This window comes from Bubalus bubalis, chromosome 6 (assembly GCF_019923935.1).
Source record: "Bubalus bubalis isolate 160015118507 breed Murrah chromosome 6, NDDB_SH_1, whole genome shotgun sequence".
Classification (NCBI taxonomy): Eukaryota; Metazoa; Chordata; class Mammalia; order Artiodactyla; family Bovidae; genus Bubalus; species Bubalus bubalis.
The window spans coordinates 74,938,135-74,965,909 of NC_059162.1; the positions used below are offsets into that span (position 1 = coordinate 74,938,135).

At 39.0% G+C, this 27,775-nt stretch overlaps 1 protein-coding gene across 6 annotated transcripts in view; it reads right to left on the minus strand.

Annotated features, from left to right (window-relative positions):
• Positions 1–27,775, minus strand: part of LRRC7 (leucine rich repeat containing 7) — a 609,335-nt gene that overhangs the window by 192,161 nt on the left and 389,399 nt on the right. For all 6 annotated transcript variants that reach the window (XM_025288475.3, XM_006077621.4, XM_045166132.1 and 3 more), the window contains exon 8: positions 23,286–23,349. In XM_025288475.3, the coding sequence (XP_025144260.3) occupies positions 23,286–23,349 (64 nt within the window). The remainder of the gene's footprint in view (positions 1–23,285; positions 23,350–27,775) is intronic.

Below are 27,775 nucleotides of genomic sequence, written 5' to 3' on the forward strand. Positions count from 1 at the left end.
TGAAAAATATGCATATGCATGTGCATATTTGTAAATGCATTAAAAAAAAGTGAGATGACAGACATTAAATCGCACCTCATTCTAGGGAGTGGGACTGGAGTTTGCTAAGCGGGATTTTTCTCTTTTTCCTTTTTAACTTCTATATTATAATCACTTTTATAACTTGCTGGGAGTATAAATTGATACAGCCACTATGGAAAACAGTATGGAGTTTCTTTAAAAAAATTAAAAATAGAATTATCGTATGACCCAGCAGTCCCATTCCTGGGTATATACCCAGAGAAAACCATAATTCAAAAAGATACATGCACCCCAATGTTCACAGCAGCACTGTTTACAACAGACAGTACATGGAAGCAACACATATGTCCATCAATAGAAAATTGATAAAGAAGATGTGGTATATACACACACACACAATGGAATATTACTCAGCCATAGCAAATGAAAAGCTGGGTCATTTATAGACACATGGATGGACCTAGAGAGTGTCATGCACAGTGAAGTAAGTCAGAAAGAGAAAAACAAATATCCCATATCAATGTATATATGTGGAATCTAGAAAAATGATACAGACAACCCTATTTGCAAAATAGAGATGCATGTAGAGAACAAATGTATGGCTACCAGAGGGGAAAGGGAGGAATTGGGAGATTGGAAATGACACATATACACTATTGATACTATGTATGGAATAGATAACCAATGAGAACATACTATATAGCACAGGGAACTCTACTTAATGCACTGTGGTGACCTGAGTGGGAAGGAAATCCAAAAGGAAGAGGATGTAAGTTTATATATATATATGGCTGATTCATTTTTCTGTATGGTAGAAACTAATAACTATGCTTCAATAAAAATTAATTTTAAAAAGGGCAATATAAGCAGTTTAACAATTTAAACAAAGAAAATTTTCAGACATGGAATAGGAGGGGCTAAGAGCAAAATAGGCCATAGTTAGTCCACAAGGAACAATCAAAGGACTTCTAGGATAGTAAGGATTATTACTTAGAGTTATTTCACTATCTAGTTATTTCAATATCTATTTATTTCACTGCCTGCTCATTAAAGATTGGTTCTAACATGATGGGCAGGGTCAGATAGAGAAGACAGTATTCCAGCTAACTTCAGGTTGGCACAATAAATGCAGCAATAAAGTTCCACTATGGTTTATCCTCATTAGTAATTCTTCCTCAATATCTTGCTAGCAAGTACAGCTTTAGTCCCTAGGAATCCCCTAACCATGGCTAGAAGAGATGGTGGGTTGAGAGAACTCAACTAGACTGCCTCACAACGGGCAGCTGACCACAGCATTGATTATCCAGGCATGGACTGTAAAATGAAGATATGTCACCTAAATGAGGCCCCTCTGCTGCCATCCACCATTCTTGAAGGCTCCAAATGATGCCTACCTGCTCACTCACTCATCAGAGTCAACACATAGTATCTTGTTTATGGGGAGTGAAGTAGGAAAAGGGAAACAGAATAGCATGAGATAGAATTATTTTATCGTTGGAGTGGTTCAGGGCCATGCCTATCTTTGGGGTTGACAAGTCTGGCACTGACTCTTGCAGAGATAAGGGCAGTGGGCTAATTAATAATTTATACTGAACTAAAGTTTGAAATTCCCCTAGTAGTACTCATGGCTAATTTGTTTATCGGGACTTAAATCTGGCATCATAGGATGAATAGCCTAGGTTGGCTATGTGTACAGAAGGGCATGAAAGATCCCACTAGAGACTTCTAGGGAGGCCTCTGAAAAATAAGATTTATCATATAAATCTTGGTGGTTTTATCCAGAGATGCAGGATATCCTGTGTGAACAAAAAGGACTTTGGGAAGCTGTATTTGGAAGGCTCTTGGGTCCCTGATGTTTGTCTGCATTCTATTTTTACTGTTCTACTGTATAATTTGCCTTTATTGAAAATTTTGTATGAGAAAGCTCTGTGGAGTCTCGCAAATACTTTCAATTATCTGTGTTGTAATTTTTGTAAGAATCATGAATAAAATATAGCTGTATTAGTTTTTTAGTGCTGCATAACAAATTACTGAAAACCCATTAGCTTTAAGTTACAATACTTTGGTTACCTGATGTGAAGAGCTGATTCATTGGAAACGACTGATGCTGGGAAAGATTGAGGGCAAGAGGAGAAGGGGACAACAGAGGATAAGATGGTTGGATGGCTTCACTGACTCAATGGACATGAGTTTGAGTAAACTCTGGGAAATAGTGAAAAACAGGGAAGCCTGACATGCTGCATTCTATGAGGTTGCAGGGTCAGACATGACTGAACAACAGCAGCAGCTTAAATCAATATTCACATATTACTTCAGTGTTGTATATCAGATGTCAGGGCATGATGTACCTGGGTTCTCTGGTTAGGCTCTCAAAAGGCTAAAAGGGTGGTATTATCATCTGGAGCTTGGCATCCTCTTGCAAACTCATGCAGATGTGGCAGGATTCAATTCTTTGGAGTTGTATGAGGGAAATCCCTGTTTTCTTGCTTGCTGTCAGCTACTTTCTTTTTGGGGTCACTCTCAGGTCTAAAGAATCCTATATTCCTTGAATATGGCTCCTTCCAAGAGCCCCCTTACACTTTCAATCTGTTTAATTAAGAAGAGTCCATTCCCTTTTTAGGGATAACCCAATTAGGTCAGATTCACCCAAGATAATCTCTTTCTTTAAGGTCATCTGATTTGGGATTTTAATTACATCTGCAAAATCCCAGTAGCACTGATATCAGTGTTTGAATAACTGAGAGAAGAAGTCTGTATTCCAGAGGGTGTGGATCTTGGGGGCCATCTTAGAATTCTGCCTTTCTCAACAGCCCCCAATTGCTAATTTAGCCTGGTAATAACAGACCAGAGAATCATGTTCTGTGGAGCCACAGGAGCAGAAGAAGATTGTTGGATGTGCAGGCCCTCCCTCATTTTACCAGAGCAATCCCATTTTTATCTATTATACACAATTATCATCTGTAGATTTGAAGAAGGTGAAAGAGGAGAGTGAAAAAGCTGGCTTAAACTCAACGTTCAGAAAACTAAGATCATGGCATCTGGTCCCATCACTTCATGGGAAATAGATGGGGGAAAAATGGAAACAGTGACAGACTTTTTATTTTCTTGGGCTCCAAAATCACTGTGGATGGTGACTGTAGCGATGAAACTAAAAGATGCTTGCTCCTAGGCAGAAAAGTTATGACAAACCTAGATAGCATATTAAAAAGCAGAGATAATATTTTGCTGACAAAGGTCTGTCTAGTCAATGCTATGGTTTTTCCACCAGTCATGTACTGATGTGAGAGTTGGACCATAAAGACGGTTGAACACAGAAGAATTGATGCTTTCAAACTATGCTGTTGAAGAAGATTCTTGACAGTCCCTTGGACTGCAAAGAGATCAAACCACTCAATCCTAAAGGGAATCAACCCTGAATATTCATTGGATTGATGCTGAAGCTGAAGCTCCAATACTGTAGCCACCTGATTGATACAAAGAGTTGACCCACTGGAAAAGACCCTGATGCTGGAAAAGATTGAAGGCACAAGGAGAAGGGAAAGACACAGAATGAGATGGCTGGATGGCATCACCAACTCAATGGATATGAGTTTGAGCAAACTGGCAGATGGTGAAGGACAGGGAAGCCTGGCGTGCTGTAGCCCACAGGGTCCCAAAGAGTCAGACATGACTGAGCAACTGAACAAGAACAATAGTCTGTAGAAATAGCTATTGTATTTTGTTTATACTTTTGCTTTTGGTAATCACATCTCGCCTCATAGTTTTAAAATGTACATATATACTGGTATTTCTTAAAGTTATTGATCTGCCCTGAACTTCTGCCTAGACTCACAGTGAACATCCATCTTGATATCTTCATTTGGAAATATAAGGCATATCAAACTTAAGATTTCCAGAATAAAACTAATATTTCCCTCTAAAATTACATCTCCTATCTCCAGAATCTCTAGCCGGCTGACTGGTGAAGATCTTCCTCTATACAAAGCTAGTCTATACAGTGGGAAAGGTAGGTGTTTTTCAGATGTGCAGACACCAAAACAGAGTGTCATAGAACATTAAGAAACAGGGAAATGTGGCTTGAAGAAAGGAACAAAATAAATCTCAAAAAACCAACACTAAAGAATTCAAAATAAATGTCATAAAAATGTTTAAAGAACTTGAAAAAAATGACACATGACAAACAAGTAAAAAATTTTTTAAAGCAGAATCAGATAATAAAAAAGCAGAAATTTTTGAGCTGGAAACTATAGTAGCTAAACTGCAAAATTCACTGGGCATGTTCAACAACAGACTTGATCAAGCAGAAGAAATGATGAGACATTTGAAACTACATAATCAGAGGAAAAAAAGGAAAAAGAATGAAAAGAGAGTGAAGAAAGCTCAAGGAGCTTGTGGGATACTGTAAAATGTAGCAAAATATGCACTATTAAAATACTAGAATAAGAAGAGAGAGACAAAGGCAGAAAGTTTATTTAAAGAAATAATGGCTGATCATTAAAAGTCTACAAAAAACAAATGGTGGAGAGAGTGTGGAGAAAAGGGAACCCCCCCTACACTGTGGGTGGGAATATAATTTGGTACAGCCACAATGGAGAACAGTATGGAGGTTCCTTAAGAAACTAAAAATAGAGCTAGCACACAACCCAGCAATCCCACTACTGGGAATATATCCAGACAAAACTATAATTCAAAAATATATATGCACCCCTATGTTCATAGAAGTACTGTTCACAACAACCAAGCCATGGAAACAATCTAAATGTCCACTGATAGATGAATGGATAAACAAGATGTGGTACATTATACAGTGGAATACAACTTAGCCATAAAACGAATGGAACAATGTCATTTGCAGCAACACAGATGCAACTAGAGATTATCATACCAAGTGAAGTAAGTCATAAAGAGAAAGGCAAATACCATATGATATCACTTATATGTGTAATCTAAAATATAGCACAAATGAACCTACCTACAAAATAGAAGCAGGCTCACAGACATAAAGAACAAACTTGTGGTTGACAAGGGCAAGGCGACAGGAATGAACTGGGAGTTTGGGGTTAGTAGATGTAAACTATTACCTTTAGAGTGGATAAAAAGCAAGGTACTAATGTATAGCACATGGAAGTATACATAATATCCTGTGATAAACCATAATAGAAAAGAATATTAAAAAAGAATGTATGCGTGTGTGTAATTGAGTCACTTTGCTCTATAGCAGAAATTGGCACAACACTGTAAATCAACTATGCTTCAATAAAAAATAATATTAAATAAAAAACAAAGCAAAAAAATAATAATGGCTGAAAACTTCCCAAATCTGGGGAAGGAAATGGACATTCAAAAGTTGAAGAAGGCTATAGTTAAAGATACTGTACTGAATATTTAAAAATTTAAAAGATTAAGTCTTACGTTATGCACTTTCTTTCTTTCTTTTTTTTTCTTTTTAACCACAATCAAACAAAACTCTTGCATCTTATATAGTATTCTACTCAGAAGTAGAAATGTCATCTTTTAGTTGCTTAGTCTCAAATCTTAAACTCATCCTTAACTATTCTCCCTTTCACTCCTGACATCCCATCTGTCAACAAATCCTATTGCTTCTACGGAGAGGCAGGTTTACTTTAAACTTAATGAAGTTCAAACTTTCAGGCCTCTTACTTTTATGAACTCCTTTCCAGATCCTGGGAGGCAGCCTGGCAAAGTGTTCACATGGCCATATGTTTTCATGCAACTTGCACAGATCTTTTTTTAGATTAAAAATTTTTTAAAATATTTCACATACCATACACTTTACCCTTTTAGAATGTAAAATTGAATGATTTTTAGAATATTTAAAAAGTTGTGCAACTACCATAATTATATAATTCTAGATCACGTTCATCATCCCCCTCTTCCAAAAAAAGCCACATTCATTCTTTTCATTCTTCCCCTCTCCGCGGATCCTGGCAACTACTTATCTACTTTCTGTCACTGTGAATTTGTTTATTTTGAACAGTTCATATAGATGGCCTTTTGGCCTTTGCTTCTAGCTTCTTTCATTTAGCATGATGTTTTCAAAGTTCATCATTATCAGTCCTTAATTCTTTGTTATTTCCAAATATTATTTCATTGTATGGGTATACTGTATCATGTTTATCAATTTATCAATTAGTAGACATTTGGACTTTTTTCCACTTTTAGACTGTTATGAATATGCTGCTATGAATAATCATGTACATGTTTTTGTGTGGATATATGGTTTAAATTCTCTTGGGAAGTGTGGTAGGGTGAATAATAACTCCTTACAGATTCACACATCCTACTTCCAGGGGCCTCTGAATATATTACTTTACATGGAGAAGGAGACTTTGCAGATCCAATTAATGTAAGGACCTTGATATGAAGAGATCATCTGATTGGCCAAATGTAATCACAAGTGGGAGGGAGATAGGAAGGTCAGGGAAGGTAGAGGAGGAGATGTCATGGCAGAGAGAAGTTGAAGTGATGCAAAGAAGGGGCTATGAGCAGAGGAATGCAAGTGGTTTCTAGAAGCTGAAAAAGGAGAGAAAATGGATCACTCTCTAGAGACTCCAGATATAACACAGCTCTGATACACCTATAGAACTATAAAATAATCACCAAACGTCATAATTTGTTATAGTTCCACAATTAGAATTAATTTTGGAATTCTGAAGTGGGTTGGAACAAATACCTAAAAATGCATATGTGGCTTTGGAACTGGGTAGTGAACAGAGCTGGAAAAATTCTAGCTAAAAATTCAGTATCGAGAAAGCCTAGACTGCCTTGAACATAGTGCTAATAGAAATACGGATGATAATGAACTCTGCTAAGGAGGACTTAGAACACAGTGAAGATCATGGTACAGAAAATCTGTATTTTCTTAGAGTTACAGCTAAAGTATCATGAAAAGACTGCCAGTAGCAATGTGAATTATAAGGATACTACTAAGGAGGGCTCAGAAGAAAATGAAGAACATGTTGACATGAAAAATGGAGTAAACGGAATCCTTATTATGCAGTAGCTGAACTGTGTCATACACTCATGTGGAAAGCATAACTTGTAGGAGATAAATTTGATATTTAGCTGAAAAGATTTCCAACAAAATTTTGAAGGTGTGGCTTGATCTTTGCTTTCTGATTGTACTAGAATACAAGAGAAAAGAGTAAGCTGAAAGAGTTATTAAGCAAAAAGAAACCAGGACTTGACTTGGTAAATACTCATCCTATTCAGACTACAAAAAATGCTAAAATGAGGAGATTCACTGCCAGGAAATTGTGCTTTGGAAATAAAGTAGGGGTGTGTGGGGGCAAATTTTTATTAATTTCTTGTAAGGATTAAAGTGCTTAGATAAGTATTTCATGGGACCTGGTAGACATCTTAGCAGAAGCCAAGAATAAAGATGAGATTATCCAGGCATTATCTGTAAAGAACCTCTCTTGCACAGTGGAAGAATCCTCAAGATATAAATGGGAGACCCACAGGCTCTTTAGACTGTTGTATCAACAGAAGCACAGACAGCATGGGCTGAAAGGAACAGAGAGAGGACAAAATGAAAGAAGACTGTCAGACTCATAAAATTTAAAGGTAGTAAACAGGCTGATAAAGCTACTCCACTGTAAATCCTTGCTTTCCTTTCAGAAAAAAAGAACAATGATGCAGAGGGTAAAGCTATAGGCACAGAAAAATGAGTCTTGAACCACAGAGGTTATTCTCAGGCCTTGAAACCTCATGGAGTTTGCCTGGGTGAATTTTGAAACTGGTTTTGAATGTAGACTCTTTCTATACCTCCATCCTCCCCACCCCTTTTTTTGGTGAAGATATCTATAACTGTTATCCTTTGCCTATCACACAGTCATATTTTGGAAGCAGATTACCTGTTTTCTAGTTTTATAGGTCTACAGATGGAAAGGGATTTGGACCTAGGATAGATTATACCCAGAACTTTACCTATGTCTAACTTTTTGTTGTTCAGGCACTAAATTGTGTCTGAGTCTTTGTAACCCTTTGGACTGCATCATGCCAGGCTTCCCTGTCCTTCTTAGATGTCTAACTTAGAATGACTTTGATGATGGAATTTGGAACTTTTGAGCTGATGAGATTTAGATTAGATTTTTATACATGGGTTGATTTTGTAAAAAGTGAGAATTTTGGAGACCTTGAGTTGGGATGGGTGCATTTTCATGTGGTTAGACATGAATCTGTGGGGATAGAGACCTTACTGGTAGGCTGAACAATGGACTTTCAAAGATGTTCATGTCCTGATCCCTTGAACCTATGAATATGTTACCTTACAGGATAAAAGAGAATTTGCAGATGTGATTAATTTAAAAGACATTGAGAAAGAGATTATCCTGAATTATCTGAGTGGTCCCAAAGTAATCGCAAAAGTACTTAGATGAGGGAGGCAGGGGAGTGGGAGAAGAGAAAGAAAGAGATGTAATGATAGAAGTACAATCAGAGTAGGAGACATAATGACAGATACAGAGATTGAAGTAATGTGAGAAAGGGATCACCAGCCACGGGATGAGGTAGCCTCTAGGCGCTAGAAAAGATAAGGAACGGATTCTCTCAAGAAGTCTCTAGAAGGATCAAAACCCTGACAACACTTTAAATTTAGGCCTCTGACCTCCAGCACTGTAAGATAGTAACTTTGCATTGTTTTAAGCCACTAAGTCTGGGGTTATTTAATCAACAATAAGAAAAGAATACGAGTAGGTGTCTAGGCCTGAAATGCTGGGAAAAGTAAAAGCTTTTAATTATAATTTCTAACCTGACTTCCTTTGTGTTACAATTTCTCTCATGACAAGTACTGATGAAATGACCAGAGGCATTTGAGGGAGACATTAATAGGTAAATAATAATAGGTTAATAGAATAATAGATTAATAGATAAAAAGAGAAGCAAAAATCAAAGGAGAAAAGGAAAGATATACCCATTTGAATGCAGAGTTCCAAAGAATAGCAAGGAGAGATAAGAAAGCCTTCCTCAGTGATCAGTGTAAAGAAATAGAGGAAAACAGTATAATGAGAAGGACTAGAGATCTTTTCAAAAAAATTAGAGGTACCAAGGGAACGTTTCATGCAAAGATGGGCTCAATAAAGGACAGAAATGGTATGGACCTAAATGAAGCAGAAGATATTGAGAAGAGGTGGCAAGAATACACAGAAGAACTATACAAAAAAGATTTTCATGACCCAGATAATCATGATGGTGTGATCACTCACCTAGAGCCAGACATCCTAGAATTTGAGGTCAAGTGGGCCTTAGAAAGCATCACTACAAACAAAGCTAGTGGAGGTGATGGAATTCCAGTTGAGCTATTTCAAATCCTGAAACATGATGCTGTGAAAGTGCTGCACTCAATACGCCAGCAAATTTGGAAAACTCAGCAGTGGCCACAGGACTGGAAAAGGTCAGTTTTAATTCCTATCCCAAAGACAGGCAATGCCAAAGAATGCTCAAACTACTGCACAATTGCACTCATCTCACATGCTAGTAAAGTAATGCTCAAAATTTTCCAAGCCAGACTTCAACAATACATGAACCGTGAATTTCCAGATGTTCAAGCTGGATTTAGAAAAGGCAGAGGAACCAGAGATCAAATTGCCAACATCTGCTGGATCATCAAAAAAACAAGAGAGTTCCAGAAAAAAATCTATTCCTGCCTTACTGACTATGCCAAAGCCTTTGACTGTGTGGATCACAATAAACCATGGAAAATTCTGCAAGAGATGGGAATACCAGACCACCTGATCTGCCTCTTGAGAAATCTGTATGCAGGTTAGGAAGCAACAGGTAGAACTGGACATGGAACAACAGACTGGTTCCAAATAGGAAAAGGAGTACGTCAAGGCTGTGTATTGTCACCCTGCTTATTTAACTTATATGCAGAGTACATCATGAGAAACGCTGGGCTGGATGAAGCACAAGCTGGAATCAAGATTGCTGGAAGCAATATCAATCACCTCAGATATGCAGATGACACCACCCTTATGGCAGAAAGTGAGGAAGAACTAAAGAGCCTCTTGATGAAAGTGAAAGATAATGAAAAAATTGGCTTAAAGTTCAACATTTAGAAAACAAAGATCATGGCCTCTGGTCCCATCACTTCATGGCAAATAGACAGGGAAACAGTGGAAACAGTTTATTTTTGGGGGCTCCAAAATCACTGCAGATGGTAACTGCAGCCATGAAATAAAAAGATGCTTACTCCTTGAGAGAAAAGGTACGACCAATCTAAAGAGTATATTAAAAAGCAGAGACATTACTTTCCCAACAAAGGTCTGTCTAGTCAAGGCTATGGTTTTTCCAGTAGTCATGTATAGATGTGAGAGTTGGACCATAAAGAAAGCTGAGTGCTGAAGAACTGATGCTTTTGAACTGTGGTGTTGTAGAAGACTCTTGCGAGTCCCTTGGACTGCAAGGAGATCCAATCAGTCCATGCTAAAGGAGACCAGTCCTGGGTGTTCATTGGCAGGACTGATGCTGATTTTGAAGCTGAAACTCCAATACTTTGGCCACCTGATGTGAAGAGCTGACTCATTGGAAAAGACCCTGATGCTGGGAAAGATTGAAGGAGAGAGGAGAAGGGGATGATGGAACATGAAATGGGTGGATGGCATCACTGACTCAATGGACATGACTTTGAGTAAACTCCAGGAGTTAGTGATGGACAGGAAGGCCTGGCGTGCTGCAGTCCATGGGGTCACAAAGAGTTGGACACGACTGAGCTACTGAACTGAATGAACCTGACTTCCTTTGTGCTGCAATTTCTCTCATGACATGTTCTGATGAAATGACCACAGGCATTTTAGGGAGATATTAATAGATAAAAGGAAGTTGCATGGGCATAACTTTAGTATACATTTCATGGAATATATTTATATAATTTGCATTCAAGTCTCTATATAGTTAACCTGTTGTTAGCCATCTAGAGTAGAAGTATCTTCCAGAAATACTCTGACTGTGTTCATTGTTCAACTCCTCTGACCCTCATAACATTAAGGTACAAGGCCAAGGGAAGTACTGGAATATGAATATGTTCTTTGGTTCTCAGTACCAGATATGTGGGTGAAGGAAGAAAAATGAGGCTTGAAATATACGGAGTCAGAGGTTTTCCCAAATTTGACAATCCTAAAATTTTACAAGGTGTACCAATGGAAAATTATAAAGATGAAACAAATGTTTCCAAATTATCAGTAATAAAAACTATGGTAGAGATAAACCTGGGTTAGTTTTCTATTATCACAATAGAAAATAATATTACAAAATATTTGTCATGAGAAAAGACTATTAACGAGTATAAGACCATCATATTGAAGGGAAAAGGGGTATCGCAGATGTGTACCATTATGTTATTTTTCTCGATTTAATGATGTTTATGACATTTATCAGTTTTTCAAAATTGTATTCTGTTAATTTTAATTTGTAATTTAAAATTCACAGTTTATTTTTTCATCTTGAGTAAACATTAACTTTTATACTTAATTATGTATTTGTAATTTTGTGTTATTTTTTAAAAGAAGGTGTTCCTAATTTCCCTGTAGGAGGGCATGGCAACCCACTCCAGTATTTTTGCCTGGAGAATTCCATAGACAGAGAAGCCTGGAAGGCTACAGTCCATAGGGCCGCAAAGAGACACAACTGAAGTGACTGAGCACACACATCCCTGATTTACAAGTTCAGATCCTCCTTCTAGCTATATCTTTAACATTTACCCAGAATTCAACTCCTTCTTACCACCTCCACTGTTACTACCTCATTCCAGGTCACTAGCATTTCTTGCCTATATTACTGCAATAACTTCCTAACTGGTTTCTTTGACTACACCTTGCCCCACTTTCCATGATACTCAACACAGCAATCAAATTATCCTGGTGTGATATAATGCAGTGTATTTAATGTAACATACTGTAACCTAATGTAACATAATATGACATGACAATATAAATTGGACCATGGATTCTACTTGTTCAAAACCTTCCAAAGGGCTTCTACTTTACTCACAGTAAAAGCCAAAAGCCTTGAAATGTCTTCCAGGATTCCACCTCTCCTTGTGTATCTGCCTTCAAATTCCCTCAATTAACTCATCACCTACTCTTCTCACTTACCCTGCTCCAGGCCTTCTAGTCTTCCTGCTGTCCACAAGTCAGGCTTGCTTTCATCTCAGGTGTTTATACTTCCTGTTCCCCTGTCTAGAATGATCATACACCCAGATATTAGCATGATTCATTCCCTCATCTTCTTTAGGTTTTTTACTAAAATGTCACCTTCTGTGTAAAACTTCCCTGGCCACCTTATCTAATTATACTCTCCAGACCTGTATAGACACACACCCAGACCCACACAACCACACACATACTCTCTTTCTACTCCTCTTTCTTTATATTTCTCATTAGTATTTTCATTGTCTTCTAGTTTCAGTTTGTTGTGAAGGTTGAAATCAAATAAATTTTTGATTAAATTTCAGAAAGTACAGCCCGATATGATATTCAGTATACAAATGTAGAAGATGGCATTTTGAATTTAATTATTTCAAATATAGTTTTTGTTAGTTTTTGGTAAAGTGTTGACTATAAATTTGTATTCTTTTTTCACATAACTTATATTGGTTTAATCAGAGAGCTTTTTTTTTTTTCTTTAACTCTCTGGCTGAAACTACTGACAGAATCACCAGGACACTTGATTATACTTAGAGATATGCCACTCAGAAAAAATTGTTTATGGAAAGGAAAATAAAGCTATCAACAACCTTAGATATGCAGATGATACCACTCTAATGGCAGAAAGCAAAGAGGAACTAAAGAGCCTCCTGATGAAGCTGAAAGAAGAGAGTAAAAAGCTGGCTTAAAACTCAATATTAAAAAAACTAAGATCGTGGCATCCAGTCCCATCACTTCATGGCAAATAGATGGGGAAACAATGGAAACAGTGACAGACTTTATTTTTTGGGGCTCCAAAATCACTGCGGATGGTGACTGCAGACACGAAATTAAAAGATGCTTGTTTCTTGGAAGAAAAGCTATGACAAATCTAGACAGAATATTAAAAAGCAGAGACATTATTTTGCTGACAAATGTCCATAAAGTCAAAGCTATGGTTTTTCCAGTAGTCATGTATGGATGTGAGAGTTGGACCATAATGAAAGCTGAGTGCTGAAGAATTGATGCTTTTGAACTGTGGTGTTGGAGAAGACTCCTGAGAGTCCCTTGGACAGCAAGGAGATCAAACCAGTCAATCTGAAAGGAAGCCCTGAGTATTCATTGGAAGGACCGAAGCTGAAGCTGCAATATTTTGACCACCTGATGCAAAGAGCCAACTTATTGGAAACAACCCTGATGCTGGGAAAAATGGAAGACAAAAAAAGAGGGTGATAGAGGATGAAATGGTTGGATGGTATCACTGACTCAGTGGACCTGAGTTTGAGTAAACTCCGGGAGATAGTGAAGGACAGGGAAGCCTTGTGTGCTACAGTTCATAGAGTCTCAAAGAGTTGGACAGGACTTAGCGACTGAACAACAACAAATAGTGCTAATTAATTTCATTTATAGTGCCCAGTCTTTTTGCAATAATGAGAAATGGCAATGAGGGAAAAGCTTCTTCCTCTGAAAACAGAGGCAAAGATAACTTATTTTATTGTTAGGAAAAATAAAGTTTAAAATTAAAGAAATGAGGTTTGTATGTACAACATTGTAGATTGCTCCTTAAAGTTCTAGATCAACAGATGTTGCACTTATAAAAATGGACACCCCAGTTTGATCCTCCTATTGAAAAAAACTCCATAATTATGTTCAGACATGAAGTGAAATTCTGAGTTAATTTTTTTTTTTTTTTTGAAAGGTGGCTCTGCATCAGGCACTGGCAACTGGTTATAGTCGATATTTCTCCGGGAAATCTTGATTCCAGCTTGTGTTTCTTCCAGTCCAGCGTTTCTCATGATGTACTCTGCATATAAGTTAAATAAACAGGGTGACAATATACAGCCTTGACATATTCCTTTTCCTATTTGGAACCAGTCTGTTGTTCCATGTCCAGTTCTAACTGTTGCTTCCTGACCTGCATACAAATTTCTCAAGAGGCAGATCAGGTGGTCTGGTATTCCCATCTCTTTCAGAATTTCCCACAGTTTATTGTGATCCACACAGTCAAAGGCTTTGGCATAGTCAATAAAGCAGAAATAGATGCCTTTCTGGAACTCTCTTGCTTTTTCCATGATCCAGCGGATGTTGGCAATTTGATCTCTGGTTCCTCTGCCTTTTCGAAAACCAGCTTGAACATCAGGAAGTTCACGGTTCACATATTGCTGAAGCCTGGCTTGGAGAATTTTGAGCATTACTTTACTAGCGTGTGAGATGAGTGCAATTGTGCGGTAGTTTGAGCATTCTTTGGCATTGCCTTTCTTTGGGATTGGAATGAAAACAGACCTTTTCCAGTCCTGTGGCCACTGCTGAGTTTTCCAAATTTGCTGGCATATTGAGTTCAGCACTTTCACAGCATCATCTTTCAGGATTTGGAATAGCTCAACTGGAATTCCATCACCTCTACTAGCTTTGTTCGTAGTGATGCTTTCTAAGGCCCACTTGACTTCACATTCCAGGATATCTGGCTCTAGGTCAGTGATCACACCATCGTGATTATCTGGGTCATGAAGATCTTTTTTGTACAGTTCTTCTGTGTATTCTTGCCACCTCTTCTTTATATCTTCTGCTTCATTTAGGTCCATACCATTTCTGTCCTTTATTGAGCCCATCTTTGCATGAAATGTTCCTTTGGTATCTCTGCTTTTCTTGAAGAGATCTCGTCTTTCCCATTCTGTTGTTTTCCTCTATTTCTTTGCATTGACCGCTGAAGAAGGCTTTCTTATCTCTTCTTGCTATTCTTTGGAACTCTGCATTCAGATGTTTATATCTTTCCTTTTTTCCTTTGCTTTTCACTTCTCTTCTTTTCACAGCTATTTGTAAGGCCTCCTTAGACAGCCATTTTGCTTTTTTGCATTTCTTTTCCATGGGGATGGTCTTGATCCCTGTCTCCTGTACAATGTCTAGGACTTCATTCCATACTTTATCAGGCGCTCTATCTATCAGATCTAGGCCCTTAAATCTATTTCTCACTTCCACTGTATAATCATAAGGGATTTGATTTAAGTCATACCTGAATGGCCTAGTGGTTTTCCCTACTTTCTTCAATTTAAGTCTGAATTTGGCAATAAGGAGTTCATGGTCTGAGCCACAGTCAGCTCCTGGTCTTGTTTTTGCTGACTGTATAGAGCTTCTCCATATTTGGCTGCAAAGAATATATTCAGTCTGATTTCAGTGTTGACCATCTGGTGATGTCCATGTATAGAGTCTTCTCTTGTGTTGTTGGAAGAGGGTGTTTGTTATGACCAGTGCATTTTCTTGGCAAAACTCTATTAGTCTTTGCCCTGCTTCATTCCGTATTCCAAGGCCAAATTTGCCTGTTACTCCAGGTGTTTCTTGACTTCCTACTTTTGCATTCCAGTCCCCTATAATGAAAAGGACATCTTTTTTGGGTGTTAGTTCTAAAAGGTCTTGTAGGTCTTCATAGAACCGTTCAACTTTAGCTTCTTCAGCATTACTGGTTGGGGCATAGACTTGGATTACTGTGATATTGAATGGTTTGCCTTGGAAACGAACAGAGATCATTCTGTCGTTTTTGAGATTGCATCCAAGTACTGCAAAGCGCTGGCAGCTGCGACGGGCGCACTAAAGTGCAAGTGAGAGGAGCCACCCCACGTCCGAGGTCGGGGCAGAAGCCGGAGGACCCCATGCCCGAAGGGCGGTGACCAAGAGGAGTTACCCCACGTCCGAGGTCAGGGGCAGCGGCCGAGAGTACCAGACTGCAAGGGCATAGGAACGGCCAAGAGGAGCTACCCCACGTCCTAGGTCAGGGCGGGGGTGGCCCAGAGGAGATACCCAGCGTCCGAGGCCAGGGGCTGCGACGAGAAGAGTTACCCCGCGTCCGAGGTCAGGGGCGGCGGCTGGAAGGAGATACCCCACGCCCCAATCCCGAGGCCAGGGGTGGTGGCCGGGAGGAGCTACCCCATGCCCCCACGCCCGAGGCCAAGGGCGACGGCAGGGAGGGGCAACCCACGTCCAAGGAGCCGTGGCTGCGTGGGCGCAGGAGGGCCTAGAGGAGCTATCCCACGTTGAAAATCAGGAAGGGTGGAGGTGAGGAGATACCCCTCGACCAAGGTAAGGAGCAATGGCTGCGCTTTGCTGGAGCAGCCGTGAAGAGATACTCCATGCCCAAGGTAAGAGAAACCCAAGTAAGACGGTAGGTGTTGCAAGAGGGCATCAGAGGGCAAACACACTGAAACCATACTCACAGAAAACTGGTCAATCTAATCACACTAGGACCACAGCCTTGTTTAACTCAATGAAACTAAGCCATGCCCGTGGGGCAACCCAAGATGGGCGGGTCATGGTGGAGAGATCTGAAAGAATGTGGTCTACTGGAGAAGGGAATGGCAAACCACTTCAGTATTCTTGCCTCGAGAACCCCATGAACAGTATGAAAAGGCAGAATGATAGAATACTGAAAGAGAAACTCCCCAGGTCAGTAGGTGCCCAATAAGCTACTGGAGATCAGTGGAGAAATAACTCCAGAAAGAATGAAGGGATGGAGCCAAAGCAAAAACAATACCCAGCTGTGGATGTGACTGGTGATAGAAGCAAGGTCCGATGCTGTAAATAGCAATACTGCATAGGAACCTGGAATGTCAGGTCCATGAATCAAGGCAAATTGGAAGTGGTCAAACAAGAGATGGCAAGAGTGAATGTCGACATTCTAGAAATCAGCGAACTGAAATGAACTGGAATGGGTGAATTTAACTCAGATGACCATTATATCTACTACTGCAGGCAGGAATCTGTCAGAAGAAATGGAGTAGCCATCATGGTCAACAAAAGAGTCTGAAATGCAGCACTTGGATGCAATCTCAAAAATGACAGAATGTATGTCATAGTTACAGTAAAATTTCAAAGCTCATTTCTCTGCCCTCCCTCCTGTTTGGATCTGACCTCCCATATCAAGCTCCTCTTTCCCAAGTGTTCCTTGTAGGAGTCCCTTTGTGGTGGTGGGTGGGGGCGTGGAGTGCTGGGCAAATAGAAGAGAAACTTTCACATAACAGGAGATGCTACTCCAATGCCCACTGTAATCTCTATGCTCACCTCCCACTGTCCTTTGTCACTTTGTGGTCAGTGGTTTGTCACCCAGGCTGCTGCCTGCCACCTTTTAATTTCCTGAACTCTAAGCACACAGACCCTTTTCCAGTCTGCTGTTAGCCTCCTCTGAGTTGAGCAGGTTTCTCTTTCTGGTTGGCAAAAAAGCTTTCTATTTTGCTTCTTATGACTGACTCTTTTGATGAAGGTTCTCATAGCAGAGTTGTTGAGGGCTCTAAGTGACATTTACCTGTGTGTCTCAGTCTCTCCTTTGTAAGGCAGAGTCGGGTGAAGAAAGGAAGTGAAGGAGCAGGAGGCTGGAGCTAGATTTGAGGAATGGTCAGCCGTGACCTCACAATGTTACTGGAGCCATCCTGTCTCCTCCAGGCTCCGCTATTCAGTCTGTTCAATTTGCCAGTATTCTTGCTGATGGTGATTTACTTTGAGGGCTTATTTCCTCCACCAGTTCAGAACCAGTAACAATTCTTAGTTTATGGGATAAATCTCTATAATCCTGAAATATATTATCATACAGCTTCTGGGCCCCATGATAATCATTTAATCTGTTTTAACATCCCTGACCATTGCTTGACATTCAGATGTTCTTCATTATTGTGACAGTGTGAAGGCTGTATTACCTAGGGTACACCAAAGGGTTTAAGGGTTGATACTATCCAACTCCACACATCAACCTAACAGTGTACCATTTCTGATCAGGCCCCAAGTAATATTCATTTGATCTCATAAAAAAGAAAATGGGAGAGGGGAAAAAGAATATACCAAAATTATTAATAATGATTACACAAGTGGATGAAATCACCAATTATTTATACTATCATCTTTATACTGTTAATTTTATGAATTTTTAAATGAACATTTATTTAATTTTTATATTGAATAAAAAGCTGTAAAAGATATCTTTGGGGGAAAAAAAAGCTTAAAGAATCTATTATGTTTCAGACTGTGTCCAGAATCTTCTAGAGTTTACTGCTATTAGAAGCATAATTTCTTTTATGTAGAATCTTTTATTACTACAAAAGCATCCATAAGTAGGCACTTCCAGTTCAAACCTTATGCAGGATATGTACATTGCTTCTCTAACAAGCAGACATCTGTTCTCTTCATTAGGCTTCCCCATTCTTTCTTTTTTTACTTACTGCCATCTCTCCACTTCTTTACTGTGTCACAAAATGAATCATCTATGTGTCTTCTATGTGTCACATAGAAGATGTGACACATCTTCTATGTGTCAGTATTTAGCTACAGATTGGAATTTAATTTCCTTTCCTCCATGTGACATTGCTTCTAGAGGTCTCTTATCAGAATAAATTCTCTTATTTTCACATTAAAAATTGTTACTGTCAAAGAAACAACAGCTACTCCCACATGTATGATTAATGAAAGTCAAAAATTTGGCTAAAAGTAAATAATATTAGAGATATGAATTCTAGAATTATACTCCCATCCCCCTACCCTACCAAATAACTGAGTATTATCAAATAAAGTACCCCAGTACAAATGCAAAACAAAATGTTTAAGAGACCTACTTTGTGACAAGTGGGAATATCGGGAGTTCAAAAGTAAAAGATATTTTTGCTCAGATGATTTCTTAGACATCATACAGCAGAAGGTAAAATAGATGTATTTAAAATTTACTTTTAGTAAGCTTAATTTCAAAAAATAAACATGTCTTATTCATCTTTGTTGATGCAAATATTTATAGTAAAACATTGATTCACAAAGTATCCATACAAAAGGACTGCAAAATGCTATACTGGACAGAATTGAAATTCATTTGAAACACACATTGTTTATTATAGATTCTCTCACATGAAATTCTCTCAAAAAGTCTATGACATAGTTAGGTTTGATACCTTTATTTTATTGAAGAGGAAGCTGAGGATAGAGAGCAAGTTACAGACCTAAAGGTACGCAGCTAACCAGTGATGAAAGTTAAATCTCAGTCATCTGAATCCATTGTGCATGTTCTTTCAACTACTAGGCCAAGTTATATGTCATAGGCAGATCCTACCTTCTTAAAAACTAATTTTAAAAATAGTATAAACTAGTTTTGCTACTGTTATGCACTACCATTACCTCTCACTCTACTTAAATTAATAAACGTTTCCCTTAAAAATACCAGAGGTGTGTTATACTAGGTACCAGGTCCTCTTGATATATTGTGTTGAGGCCACCTTGCCAGCTGCCCTATAACAAAGTTAGGTGCATCCAAAGCAGAGCAAGCTTGGCAGTGCAGTTTAGCAGGCAAAAGGAAGCTCTGAAATTTATTTATTTATTTTTTATTGGACCTTTTTCGGTTTGCATGTCACGTGGATTCTTGGAGCCTGTAGACTTGTTTAGGGCCACTAGCAGCATTGTCGGAGAAGGCAATGGCACCCCACTCCAGTACTCTTGCCTGGAAAATCCCATGGACAGAGGATCCTGGTAGGCTGTCGTCCATGGGGTCACAAAGAGTCGGACACTTACTGAGCGACTTCACTTTCACTTTCATGCATTGGAGAAGGAAATGGCAACCCACTCCAGTGTTCTTGCCTGGAGAATCCCAGGGACGGCGGAGCCTGGTGGGCTGCCATCTGTGGGGTCGCACAGAGTAGGACACAACTGAAGCGACTTAGCAGCAGCAGCAGCAGCATTGTGGAGAAGGCAATGGCACCCCACTCCAGTACTTTTGCCTAGAAAATCCCATGGATGGAGGAGCCTGGTAGGCTGCAGTCCATGGGGTCTCTAGAGTCGGACACTACTGAGTGACTTCAGTTTCACTTTTCACTTTCATGCATTGGAGAAAGAAATGGCAACCCACTCCAGTGTTCTTGCCTGGAGAATCCCAGGGATGGCGGAGCCTGGTGGGCTGCCGTCTATGGGCTTGCACAGAGTCGGACATGACTAAAGCGACGCACCAGCAGCAGCAGCATTGTAACTGGTGAGGGTTCCTTCACAACAGAATTCAGGGACAGACTGCCAAGCATGGTGCTGGAGGGAAGACAGGGCAGGGACTCATGCATGCACATGCAATGATAGCTGGGTGATTGCACCTTCAGCAAGAGGGAGATGGCCATTGCTACCAGGTGGGTACTGCCTGAGCCCAAAAGACTGACTACAGGTTCAGAACTGCAGACTGGACATAGAAGGTAGTATCAGCTGCAGACATCACCCTCAGAGGCCAACATTTCTGAAAACCAGTCTGAGACCAGGGGGTCTCTTTCCCTCAAGTTAGAAAGACATGTACCTTCCTTTGCACTCACCCAAATTCCATCTTAAAGAGACATGCAGAGAAAGGCAAGAGATGACAGAGCATTTCTCTGCAAGAAAGATGAACACAATCTAAAGGGACCATGTAACTCCTAAAATTAGATTAAACTTCTAATCACAGAGGAATAAAAGTCGGTTTTTAGCCTCAATGAACTGGATAAAGGCTGGAATAATGACCAAATTAGTTATGGTCAAAGTTCAGTCCAGTTTAGTTCAGTTGCTCAGTGGTGTCCAACTCTTTGCAACCCCATGGACCACAGCACGCCAGACCACCCTATCCATAACCAACTCCTGGAATTTACCCAAACTCATGTCCATTGAGTCAGTGATGCCATCCAACCATCTCATCCTCTGTCATCCCCTTCTCCTCCTGCCTTCAATCTTTCCCAGCATCAGGGTCTTTTCAAATGAGTCAGCTCTTCGAATCAGGCGGCCAAAGTATTGGAGTTTCAGCTTCAACATCAGTCCTTCCAATGAACACCCAGGACTGATCTCCTTTAGGATGGACTGGTTGGATCTCCATGCAGTCCAAGGGACTCTCAAGAATCTTCTCCAACACCACAGTTCAAAAGCATCAATTCTTTGGCACTCAGCTTTCTTTATAGTCCAATTCTCACATCCATACATGACCACTGGAAAAACCATAGCCTTGACTAGATGGACCTTTGTTGGCAAAGTAATGTCTCTGCTTTTTAACATGTTGTCTAGGTTGGTCATAACTTTTCTTCCAAGGACTAAGAGTCTTTTAATTTCATGGCTGCAGTCACCATCTGCAGTGATTTTGGAGCCCCCCAAAATAAAATCTGTCACTCTTTCCATTGTTTCCCTATCTATTTGCCATGAAGTGATGGGATCGGATGTCATGATCTTAGTTTTCTGAATGTGTAGCTTTAAGCCAACTTTTTCACTCTCCACTTTCACTTTCATCAAGAGGCTCTTTAGTTATTTTTCACTTTCTGCCATAAGGGTGGTGTCATCTGCATATCTGAGGTTATTGATATTTCTCCCGGCAATCTTGATTCCAGCTTGTGCTTCATCCAGCCCAGCATTTCACATGATGTACTCTGCATATGAGTTAAATAAGCAGGGTGACAATAGTATTCCTTTTCCTATTTGGAACCAGTCTGCTGTTCCATGTCCAGTTCTAACCGTTGCTTCTTGACCTGCATAGAGATTTCTCAGGAGGCAAGTCAGGTGGTCTGGTATTCCCATCTCTTTCAGAATTTTCCACATTTTTTTGTGATCCACACAGTCAAAGGGTTTGGCACAGTCAATAATGAAGAAATAGATGTTTTTCTGGAATTCTCTTACTTTTTCAATGATCCAACGGATGTTGGCAATTTCATCTCTGGTTCCTCTGCCTTTTTAAAATCCAGCTCAAACATCTGGAAGTTCACGGCTCACATACTGTTGAAGCCTGGCTTGGAGATTTTTTTTTTTTTCTGTTCACTTGTATTTATTTATTTTTAAATTTTATTTTATTTTTAAACTTCAAACACTGTATTAGTTTTGCCAAACATCAAAATGAATCCACCACAGGTATACATGTGCTCCCCATCCTGAACCCTCCTCCCTCCTCCCTCCCCATACCATCCCTCTAGGTCATCGCAGTGCACCAGCCCCAAGCATCCAGTATCGTGCATCGAACCTGGACTGGCAACTCATTTCATACATGATATTACACATGTTTCAATGCCATTCTCCCAAATCTTCCCACCCTCTCCCTCTCCAACAGAGTCCATAAGACTGTTCTATACATCAATGTCTATTTTGCTGTCTTGTACACAGGGTTATTGTTACCATCTTTCTAAATTCCATATATATGTGTTAGTATACTGTATTGGTGTTTTTGGCTTGGAGAATTTTGAGCATTACTTTGCTAGCATGTGAGATGAGTGCAATTGTGCAGTAGTTTGAACATTCTTTGGCATTGCCTTTCTTTGGGATTGGAATGAAAACTGACCTTTTCCAGACCTGTGGCCACTGCTGAGTTTTCCAGATTTGCTGGCATATTGAGCTCAGCACTTTCATAGCATCATCTTTTAGGATTTGAAATAGCTTGGATAGAGTTCCATCACCTCCACTACCTTTGTTCGTAGTGATGCTTCCTAAGGCCCACTTAACTTCACGTTCCAGGATGTCTGGAATCCAGGCCATGGAATCCAGGATGTCTTGAATCCAGGCCAGAAACTGGCTTGGGTAGCCTTCCCCTTCTCCAGGGGATTTTCCCAATCCAGGGATGGAACCCTGGTCTCCCACATTGCAGGTGGATTCTTTACCAGCTGAGCCACAAGGGAAGCCCAAGAATACTGGAGTGGGTAGCCTAACCCTTCTCTAGTGGATTTTCCCAACCTAGGAATCGAACTGGGGTGTCCTGCATTGCAGGCAGATTCTTTACCAACTGAGCTATGAGGGAAGCCCTGTTCAATCACATAAAAGATATGTAAATCAGTGACCACTTTCAGCTTGTTTCTATAAAGTTATTATGGTAACATGGCAAATCAGGATTAAATGAGGCAACATATGTAACACACTGAACATGGTGCCTGCCACATAGCTCATGCTCAAAACTGACAATTTGCATCTGCCTATCTATTTACCCTACCCTTTTAAAAAAAGTTAATCCTAATATTATTCAGTTACCTGTAGTTTACTATATAGCTAAACAATCACTTTAATTTCAGATTTTATTTTCTTTTTATATTTAGCAAATGTAAATGTGCACTTGATTTAATACCTGGGGTTACAAAGAGCAACAGAAATAATCTCCTGGTGATATATTAGTCAAGTTTAGAAAATGTATTCACTCACCAGCTCACTGAATTCATTATTGCCTAGGTCAAGTCTTTCCAACTGGGCCAGTTTGTGCATTGACCTATAACAGATGGAGAAAAATAATATTGTGAGGCAGTGTATGACACCTTGCTCCAAAAGACATTCCAGCCACCTTCTTGTCAGATTTATCTGGGTATTTTATGCACAGATATGGGGGTATTTTTCAGGGAGAAGTAAATTTCAAATATACAGAAACATGTTCAAACTGTTACCTGAAAACCTTTAGTAGCTTACCATATTTCCAAATGCCAGTCTGTGGATGGGGTACAGGCCTGACTGCTTAACGAAGGTCTGGGAAGCTTGTTAAATATCTGTACCAATACAAGGTACCAGTTGAGGCGCTAACATCCATATTTTTAATAATCCACACAGGCTTGGGAACCAATGGATGAACTCAGCTCTTCATGAAGCATTTTAAAATTCCACAGTATGGCCACAATTTCATCATCAATCTTGTCAATTTTTACTACTTTAAATGAATTTCTGTTATAGACAAACTTTTTTCTTTTCTCTTTAGGTATAGTCGATTTAAAATATCATGTAAGTTTCAGATGGACAAGGTTGTTATTCACAATTTTTAAAGGTTATATTTCATTTATAGATATTATAAAATATTGGTTATATTTCTTGAGATGTACTATATACCCTGGTAGCTTATTTTATACATAGGAGCTTGTACTAAAATCCCCTACTCCTAACTTTTGTACTCATTATCTCCTAAGCATATTGGCTTGATGATGTTACAGCTTTGAATAACTGTAAACCTTGGGGGATAGTTGGTCCCAAAGCTTAGAAATACTCATGTGCATTACATACATAATCAGTATTTGTCAAGCCATTTTCAAGTATAACAAACAACATAGGAAAAGGTAGTACCATTCTTCTGATTTTCAAATTTTTTATCTCCCCACTAACCAGAATGCTATCCTTAAGTCTTGATTATGTACAGAAACTCTGGAGGCATTGTTGGCTCAAATCTTAAAAAAATTTAGTTCCTTCATCTTTAAAATCCATGTAGCCACTATCTTATAGGACTTTTATGAGCAGCAAATGAAATACTACTATAATTCAGACTCTTTCAGGCATTCAGAAATGCCAAAAAAAAAAAAAAAAAAAAATCCGTGTACTCTTTCTCTACTCAGAAACTGCTTTTGAAAGATTATTATGTGCTAGAGAGTCTTCTGGGGTCTGGGGAATAGCACTGTATGAAAAGAAAGAAAAATTACTCCTTGAAAGGACTGTACTTCCAGTGCAGATGATAATGACAATAAATAAAATGATTAAGTAAAATAAAATAATATACTAGAAGGTTGTAAGTGCTATGAAGAACAGTTAAGCAGAGGAAGAAGATAAGAAGAATTCTTATAACAGGATTGCATTTTCTAACAGGGTAATCAGGTCTCATGGACAAGAAATGTGAGTATAGTGTATTCATTTGACTGTACGCCTTTGTCCTTATGGTAAACACATGTGGGTCTGGGGCCTATTTCCCTGTCTCTGCACAGGAATCTAACTGGTAAGACTTCCCCTTACAAATGACTGGCCTGGAAGGCACGACCACAACCATAGGACAGGGAGAAAACATCAGGACTTGGTTACAGTTTGGGTCACATTCTCCATCAGTTATGCTGACAATTTTATCATTGCTTGTCTGAATGAAGTAACTTGCTGATAATTCAGACTCATTTGTAATGTTCACCTAGTTATCTGAAGTTCTAATGAGCAAGTTCTAATGAAATTGGTACTCAATTGTGTTAAATGATGTTTACCAACCTATGTTCATATTATATATGTAAAAGTGGTAGAAATGTGTAAAATATCCATGACTGTTACTTTTATCATCGTTACTTCTCCTGCCTATAACATTCTACCCATAAATCTTTCCAAAGCTGGCTCCTCTTCAACTCAGCTCATATGTTTCCTCCTCATATCCCCAAATTAAATCTCCCTTCCCATCTTCACTTTGTATATTGCCCTGTTTCATCTTCTTAACACTTATCATAGAAAGTATTTAACATTTTTATTTTATTTTATTTATTTATTTTTTTAAATTTTATTTTTAAACTTTACATAATTGTATTAGTTTTGCCAAATATCAAAATGAATCCGACACAGGTATACATGTGTTCCCCATCCTGAACCCTCCTCCCTCCTCCCTCCCCATTCCATCCCTCTGGGTCGTCCCAGTGCACCAGCCCCAAGCATCAAGTATCGTGCATCGAACCTGGACTGGCGACTCGTTTCATACATGATATTTTACATGTTTCAATGCCATTCTCCCAAATCATCCCACCCTCTCCCTCTCCTGCAGAGTCCAAAAGACTGTTCTATACATCAGTGTCTCTTTTGCTGTCTCATATACAGGCTTATTGTTACCATCTTTCTAAATTCCATATATATGCGTTAGTATACTGTATTGGTGTTTTTCTTTCTGGCTTACTTCACTCTGTATAATAGGCTCCAGTTTCATCTACCTCATTAGAACTGATTCAAATGTATTCTTTTTAATGGCTGAGTAATACTCCATTGTGTATATGTACCACAGCTTTCTTATCCATTCATCTGCTGATGGACATCTAGGGTGCTTCCATGTCCTGGCTATTATAAACAGTGCTGCGATGAACATTAGGGTACACGTGTCTCTTTCCCTTCTGGTTTCCTCAGTGTGTATGCCCAGCAGTGGGATTGCTGGATCATAAGGCAGTTCTATTTCCAGTTTTTTAAGGAATCTCCACACTGTTCTCCATAGTGGCTGTACTAGTTTGCATTTCCACCAACAGTGCAAGAGGGTTACCTTTTCTCCATAGTGGCTGTACTAGTTTGCATTTCCACCAACAGTGCAAGAGGGTTCCCTTTTCTCCACACCCTCTCCAGCATTTATTGCTTGTAGACTTTTGGATCGCAGCCATTCTGACTGGTGTGAAATGGTACCTCATAGTGGTTTTGATTTGCATTTCTCCGATAATGAGTGATGTTGAGCATCTTTTCATGTGTTTGTTAGCCATCTGTATTTTATTTTAATATTTAATACTGAAAATTAAAATACTTTTTGTTTACTTCCTAATTATTTCCCTCCTGATAGATTCAAGCTTCATGAGAGCAAGTAAACTGTCAGTCATACAAACAGCTTCTCAGTCAGTGTTTGTTTAGTGAAGATATTCATATGTTCATGAGTCAATAATTCTTTACCAGTGAGATGTTTGAATTCTAGAAATATTTACAAAGAAAAACCATTCAGTATTTACCAGGCATCTACAATTAATTAACAGTTGCTAAAGAGATATCCTAATAGGCCTGATTTAATGAATATTGTAATGAATATACATTAGCTTACTTATTAAGAATTATGCATAATGTTAAAGGCAGATAAAGCTGAAGTTCATCTGTCTTAGAATATCTATATCTTGTGTTAAGTTTACTCCTGACATTTCAACTAGTAGGTTTTAAAAATTCCAAATAATAAAAAACACTAACTAAAATATTTAGGTGAGTTTTTAACTTTTTTTGATATCTCAAATACAGCAACGAAACTCTAAAAGGAAAGCAGTTTAGGACACAGAATCAATTCAGACAACCTGGGTTTAAATCCCAATTCTACCTCTCATTAGCTGTTTGACTTTAAACCAACAAGAATATCTTTGCTTCTCATCTGTAATATGGGAAGGATAATAAGAATCCTTACATTATAGGGTTATTCTGATGATTAACATAAGTTAATTAGTTAAAGCACATAAATAATGCCTGACATATGGTAGGTGGCCTTTAAGAGTTAGGTATTGAAAAACTTAGGAAAGAATTTCAGAGTTGGAAATATTTTAAGAAATTATTGAGGTCAGAGTTTCCTGAAGTTTTCCTAAGGACTTAGGTGTTGCATGATTTAAAAAAAATTCAGATGGCCAGTACATTTTGGCAAATCTTGCTTCAGTTCAGTTCAGTTCAGTCGCTCAGTCGTGTCCGACTCTCTGCGACCCCATGAATCGCAGCACGCCAGGCCTCCATGTCCATCACCAACTCCTGGAGTTCACTCAGACTCACGTCCATCAAGTCAGTGATGACATCCAGCCATCTCATCCTGTTGTCCCCTTTTCCTCTTGTCCCCAATCCCTCCCAGCATCAGAGTCTTTTCCAATGAGTCAAGTCTTCACATGAGGTGGCCAAAATACTGGAGTTTCAGCTTTAGCATCATTCCTTCCAAAGAATCTTGCTTAAAAAATGTCAAATAGGTTCTTATCAGCAGGATTTCTCATAAAATATACAAATGCTTATTATGATTATTTAACAGATTCATTTTGACTATTTCCTATATATATGATCAAAAACATTTCTCTTTTCTACAGGACATTTCTTAGACTGCTGCTGCTGCTAAGTCGCATCAGTCATGTCCGACTCTGTGCGACCCCATAGACAGAAGCCCACCATGCTCCTCTGTCCCTGGGATTCTCCAGGCAAGAACACTGGAGTGGGTT